At 42.3% G+C, this 7,144-nt stretch overlaps 1 protein-coding gene across 1 annotated transcript; it reads right to left on the minus strand.

Moving 5' to 3' along the window:
- On the minus strand, nucleotides 1–7,096 carry SMC4 (structural maintenance of chromosomes 4; the record flags this gene model as incomplete). Its single annotated transcript, XM_008936790.1, has 11 exons — nucleotides 1–189; nucleotides 462–645; nucleotides 868–1,100; nucleotides 1,248–1,430; nucleotides 1,819–1,992; nucleotides 2,922–3,066; nucleotides 3,808–3,997; nucleotides 4,955–5,081; nucleotides 5,233–5,385; nucleotides 6,709–6,788; nucleotides 6,871–7,096. Coding segments are annotated over 11 exons (1,884 nt in total), but the record flags the coding sequence as incomplete, so codon positions are not given.
- Between the last annotated feature and the right edge of the window lie 48 nt (nucleotides 7,097–7,144).

Below are 7,144 nucleotides of genomic sequence, written 5' to 3' on the forward strand. Positions count from 1 at the left end.
CTACTTCTGAGCCACAGTCACCCCAAGAGCACTGAGTTCCTTCAGGCCTTTGGCTGCGATCACTTTGGGGTTCGTTGCCACGCTTTTCGTGGTGTTGTGAGTCTTGTAAATGCCAATCAGTCTGTCCGCCATCTCAAACATGTTGTTCCGCAGGGAGATTATGATGAACTGGGCATTCTTGGTTTGCTCCTGCAACAAAAGTGACTTGGGTCAGCCCGCAGCATTTCAGATGGCTCTGCTCTCATAGGACCTCTGCGTTTGGGCTTGGGGGACTGAGGAATACATCAAAAACGAGGCAGAAGCAACATTCTGAGCATCTTTCTGCTCAGGACTCAGTTTCTACTTAACACACTATCATTCCAGATTTTAACATCTGGCCAGAACTGTGTTACCACTTCGTCTTTTCTGGCAGAGGAGAAAAGGTCTCAGAAAATTGATACTGGTTACCATTAAATACTTACATATATGTAAAATGCTACAATAGATACGTTTTTGAAGTCAAGTGCTGCATCAATCTCATCCATAAAATAAAGTGGTGTCGGCTTGTAATGATGGAGAGCAAAAACCAGAGCCAGTGAACTAAGGGTCTTCTCTCCTCCCGATAAGTTAAATATCTTCTTCCAGCTCTTCTTTGGAGGCCGAACACTGAAACAAATTCAGAGCTTGTAGCTTATTTCAGTTCACAGTTAAGATAAATACGTTGTGGTGCAAAGCAAGCCACAAGAGAGGGGCAATTCTTGGCAGACCCATTCTTGCTTGACTAAAACCGACCCCTTAAAATGGCTGACCCCTTAAAATTTCCGTAAGAACCAAAAAGGAACATAACCATTAAGAACTGCAGCAATAATATGACATCTTCTGACCAACCTGAACACAATCCCCTCAGAGAAGGGATCCAGGCTGTCCACGAGCTCTAACTCTGCATCCCCTCCCAAAGTGAGCATCTGGTAGTTCTCCTTCAGCTTGTTTGTTATCACATTAAATCCTGCCATGAACTCATTCAGCCTTTGTTTCCGAAGCTCTTCAAACGCTTTCCTGAACTCATCTCTCTTGTTGGTGATGTCATCCAGCTCGGCCACACGTTTCAGGTACAGCTCCTCCTGTAGAAAGACACCACCAGCAGCACAGTTCAACAAGCTGGCTCCTTCACCCAAGGTTTTAAACCATTTTTGCTACCACTGAATGAGGAGCGTCCTGTACTACCAGAAAGGGGAATCCTGCTCCTACACGGTGGTAATTAATCTCACCTTCTTCCTGTATTCTGCAATAGCCCCCAGGTTGGGTTTCATTTCATGACACTGGGCTTCCAGGAGAGCTATCTGATTAGTGATGACACTGGGATCCTTGATGACCTCGAGCTCCTCTTGACTTAGCACTGGGAGTTCTTCAGGTGGATTATCTTCTATGGGGTGCAGTGATAACTTTGAGATCTAGAATTCAAAACCAGTTACTAGAGGTCTTTAAAGGTCACATTAGTTACCACATGAACATGTCTCTACCATTAACATGTTCTGTATTAGCACATATTGAAGCTTCCAGTCTCAAAACATTCAAAGGTTATTCATGTAACTCCGTTCAAAAATAAGAAGTGAAAAAGACAACAAATATCATTTTATCCTATTACTCTGCTCCTGAAAATCAAATACATCATCCAAAGGAGGTTTCTTTGCAACAGAAGCAGTAGCAGGTAAGGAGAAATCCCCTCCACTGATGCGACAGAATTTTCTCCCAAACGATTCTATTTTCCAACTACTTGTTAACACACTCATCTTTTGAAATCTTACAGTTCAAGTTTTAGGAACTAAATGATTTCCCTACCTCTTTTTGCCAGTATTTAATCTTTGACTGGTGTGCAGAAATGTGACTGTCAATTTGTTCAATTTTCAGCTTAATATTAAGAGCTTCCTTCCGAAGTGTGTGTTCATCATCCTGAATAGTTTTAATCTCCTCGAGTAAAGCGCGATGCTCCTTCTGAACTTCTGGTAATGTTTCCTGAAAAAAAATGACAAAAAAAGGGCATTAATCCATTGCCTACAAAAACGTTGCTGCTTTCCTGGGTTACAGATTCATTTTCAGACTATTACTGACAGACCTGAAAGTCCACAATTTGAAGTACTGCTGTCAGACTGCTAAAACTCCTGTATTTAGATTAACCAGGTCCCTGAATTCTGGAATGACTGAAATTTTGCTGCAGTTTCTCTTTTCCTGCCAGACTTGATCAAATGAGTTCTACTCTCAGATGTTTTTAGCTAAAAGGCTGTTTTGGAGAAAGCCAGTCTCAAGCAGACAGCTTTACTTGGAGGCATTTCAGCAGACCTGGCTGTTTCCACTCTCTCTTGTATATAAATCTAAAGCCCCACGTATCTGGTGGGGAAAAAAATATAAATCTATTTTTAAACCTAATAATTTATTTGGGGGAAACTTGGTTTAAGTGTTTTCTTTGCTTCTGAAAATTGGGTCAAGGTATAGTTCCAGATAAGTATAAAAAAAAAATACATACAACATTCCCAGGCCATGGTGCATGTCACTCTGTGGCTGTACAACACTTGCTTGAGAATAGGACAGAATTAGAGTCTAATAAGGCTCTAACTCATCATCCCGATTTTACCTGAAGACCAGACTGCTTACTAGGACTGGTTTAGCCTAATTTTTATCCCCCAGCATCTGTATTTAAAGGATAATTTTGATTAATGAGTGAATAAAACTATTAGTTGTGTATGAAGGCACAATGTATTGTGGATACAGAAAAGGACATTCTTTGCCGTTTTATCCCCATATGAATTTTTGGAGGATGAGGGCCAGAGTAAGAGAAAAAAAGGCACTTTAAACCAGTGTTGTCAAGTCTGAGCCTTAAGTGACTAGATGGGCAGGACAGCTCTTTCCCTCTATGAAGACACACCCTGGATTACCCCAACACCCACCTCAGCTTGCCTGCATTCATTCAAAACCTCCGTGGCTTTGTCTTCTAGCGTAGTCAGCTCTTCTGTCAAGTTCTTCATTTCTTTGTTGTTCTCTTCAATTTCCTTCTCCGTACGAAGAACAGACTCTTTGAATTTTTTCAGGTTTCTGAGGAGGTACAGAGATGTTTGCATACCTCACACGAGTGCAAATCTTGTGCGAGATAATGTAGAAGCACGATCTGGCTCACAAAGATTGTTCCCTGGCTACTGACAGCCAAATAGAAAGCAGATTTCTGTGTGAACTCATACTCCTGAGATAGCCGTGGAAAACAAAGTTGTCTTCCTTAAACATGCAGCAGAGAGGCTTTGTTAAATGCCCTAATTTGTCCTTTCAGAGACAGTTTTGACATTTGCTCTGAGTATTTGTTATGTATTGTTAAGCTAACATAGAAAATACAGCACATTTTATTTCCTAACTTGCCTCATAATCAAATCAGTCCCTTCAGATTTGAACTGCTCCACTGCATGTCAACTAAGTGCTATTTTGAATCTTTAGCCTGAAATATTATATTAAATATTAGCAAAAAAATCAAGTGTGACTTTTAAACTGCCTATTAGAAACAAAAAAATTATTCCCCTTTATTTCCTTGACACAAGCAATATTTAGATGTGCAGTGGAAGATTAAGCTTTTAAGATTACAGGGTTTTTATCTATGGAGACTACTTAAAAGCAGCAGCCACCCCACAGGCACCAATGCCGTTTGAAGGCCAAGGTGACTCTCCTCGCTCAGGTCTCTGACCCTTTGCCTGTCGAGCACACTAAGATGACGGTTCTTCACTAAGAACCATCCTCAGCGTGACTGTGCAGCCCCGAGGTCCCGCACGGAGCCGCCGGTGCGGCCCCTACCTGTCCGCACTCCTGGCCTCCACCTGGGCTTTGTTGACTGCCGAAGTGCACTCGTCTATGTCCCTGTGGATCTTATCCAGCTTGTCTTGCTGCGCCTGGAGTTTGCGGGCGTTGGTCTCGAGGATCAGGTTGTGCAGTCGCTTGACCTCGGCCTCTACTCGCCCGGCCTTCTCAGCCGCGTGCTCGTAATCTGCGGGTACGGAGCGGAGGTGAGGGCTCTGCGCTGTCCCTACAACTGCACTGCTGCACTACGCCCAGGCTGATGCCACGGAAAGCTCTGCTGTATTCAGGTACTGAGAAACGGACAGATTTCTTTATACTCTGAAAAAAGGTGGTGGGTTTTTTTAGGGTGGCAAAAAATACCACCCACATCTTTCTGACACTGTCACACTAGCAAAGCTTTTTTGGTGTCAATCATCAACAATTTTAATTACCCCGGTTACTTAATATATATAGAGTACTTAAAATAGTACCTAAGAAGCTGTTCTTTATTCTTATTGTGTTTGTTTAATGAGAAGATGCTCAAAGAGGTTACATTGTATGAAATGGTTGCTGTTACTGGTCTAGCTACTCATATGCTGAGAACCATAACACCTTACTCAGCCTTCAGGGTGGGTTCGTTTCCTTGTTAAGCTCATACTTAAAACTCAACAAAACCTAAGCTCTCGATTTCTTTAGAGAAACAGTTATCCAGGTACTCACAGTGAGGACCTTCCACACAGAGAACTGGGGTACAGTGTGCCAACAACAGAACGCAGGGTGTTTATTTTAGAGTCCTCATAGTCCTTCACTTGACTCCAATATTATTAGCTCCACATTAACAATTCTTCCCCCTAATTAAATGAAGTTTCCCTATGAGTCTGTTCATAACACCTCCATGAAAATCTAACTAAATAAAAAAATACTAAAATGAACTTTTACTTCCGCTTCACTGACACATGAACTTGAGCAATTGGAAAAAAACCCAGGTTTCACTCTAATCTCTAGAAGCATCTTTTACCCCCCTCTTAGAAGAAAGGGGGTTCCAAAGCAAGATACAGTGCTTCACTGGTGGTCAGGAAGGACAAAGCCGTAACCATTCTTTCCTGCGTTACTAAAAGAACAGGACTATAGTTTTTGTCTGTAATCCCCTCTCCACAAAATGTACCTTTTTTATAACTATTATAGGCGTTTTCCAGTTCCTTCTGTTTGTTTTTGTTTGGAGCAGCAGCAATTACATTAGCTTCAAGTTTCTTAACTTCAGTTTTTAGAAGAATTTCTTGGTCAGATAAGCTCTACAGAAAAGATAACTGTGTTAGAATCCTGGACTTCAAACAGATCCTTGAGGGCAACAAAGGACTGTGTTGAGCTGAAGCTCAAGAAGTTATACCCCCACAACCCCACCAACAGAGAGGCCAGATGCTGCCTCACTGGTCATTCATTCACCTGGATACTTGCTGTGTACTTTTCTAAATTATTTCTCATTTCCCAAACATCTCGGTCCAGTTTCCTTATGGCTTCTTCAAGTTGTAATTTCTCTTCTTCATACTGCATCACTCTTTGACAGTCCTTCTGCAGCTGACCTTCCATTTTACTGACCTACACAGAAATGAGATGCGGTCATTTGCCCATTGTCGCCAGCTCAAAACAAAGCCAGATCTCACTCGTGTGTTCCACAGTCTGACATCTCTTAAAACACACGAAGAAAGGGGAGCAAAAGCTTGAAAAATTTGCTGTAGCTGGACAGAATATGGAGGCTGGCTGCAGAGAAGATTGATTATAATGGTGAAAAACAAGAGGAGCAAGCATAAGAGAAAATAAGCTGAAGAATCCCTGTAAAAATAGCTCGTAATGAAGAATTGTTTTAAGGAAATAAAACTAGACTAAGCTTGAAAGGCTTAAGTCAGAGTAGTGAAGGCAGAAGCCAAAAACCACACAAGCAGAAGCTAGAAGCCATTTTTACAAAAGATTTGATGCTCGTTGGTTTCTGTGGTAATCTAGTGTTAGGAGAACAAGGTTTTTACGTAGTCACTGCTCAAGTGACCAAGTCCTGCCATTCACCTTGGAACAAGGACAGAAGGAACAAGGACCAGTTTCAGAGCTCGGCCCATTTGCTGGTTTTATGTACAGAGAACTAACGGGAGTGGATACAAATATATTTGTTCCACCTGGAGTTGTCCACAGGAACAGAGCTCTTGAAAACAGAGAAATTAAGTTACAGCTACTGATCTTTACTGGGTGCCACAGTAGCTCTCCTGCACCAAGCAGAAAACAGCTGCTGAAGCCTGTATCTTGGAGAGGACAAACAATTAATAAATCTGAAGTGTGAAGACAGGAAATTGTGAAGTCCCTTAATCAGCAAGACCTAAATATGAGCTGCTTTATCGGAGTTCTAGACCCATTCAAGGCAATGGCACGTTGTCCATGAGGTTAGTTCCTTAGTTCTCTACAAGTACAGTGCTATCTGAATAGGCTTGACAAAAAGGAGTTGTATGTCACACTCTCCAGGTTTGCAGAGGTTTTTCTTGGCCAATACAATCCTGTTTTCCAAGCTAGCTGAGGGTGAAAACACAGAAGATGGAACGCTTCGAGGTGTGTGAGCACTGCTTTGCAGCTCAGCGGTTCTTTACATTCAGTATCACCCACATTCTCATCCCTACCTTCTGTCAGTTTCCAAGCTAGCAAAGGTATGAGTCTAAAAATTAAATAATAGGCAGGTGATAGCCAGGCTGTGAGCAAATGTGCTTTCAAGCACTGTAACCTACGCTGACCTTGTGAACTTTAAATCATCCTTCACATGTCTTGCATTACAGATTGTTAACTACTCGTGCTGACTTAAAAGGATGTAGCACAAGTGTGTCCAAGACGCCAAAACAAAAGCAAGTTTGACAGAATTCTATTTAATTAGGATGATGCACTGACCTCTTCTTCTGAAATATCCGTTACGACTGAGGAACCCATTCTGCCCTTCATTATTCTCCCACCACCACCAGTCATTGTTCCTGAAGGAAAAGAGAGAAAAAGAAGTCAGTGAGCTAATAGTGCCTGGGTATCGCCTACAAGGTGCACGTCTGCAGCCAGTACCCGACTGTTCGATGACTTGTCCCTGCAGTGTTACCACCCTCCAGCGTTTATCTTTTTGGAATGCGGTTTTGGTGGCTTCCTCCAGGTTACTGACGACGAGGGTGTCCCGCAGGGCGAAGTAAAACGCCAGGCGAACCTTCTCGTCCTTCACTGCCACCAGGTCAAACAGCCGAGGAGCACTGCCAGGGGTGGGGATTTTCTGAGTCTTATTTTCCCATACAGCCATCTACATTAAAAAAAAAGTAAACAGATAGAATTATAGAATCCTTTAGGT

The sequence above is a fragment of the Merops nubicus genome, unplaced genomic scaffold (assembly GCF_000691845.1).
Source record: "Merops nubicus isolate BGI_N331 unplaced genomic scaffold, ASM69184v1 scaffold44773, whole genome shotgun sequence".
In the NCBI taxonomy this organism is placed as follows: Eukaryota; Metazoa; Chordata; class Aves; order Coraciiformes; family Meropidae; genus Merops; species Merops nubicus.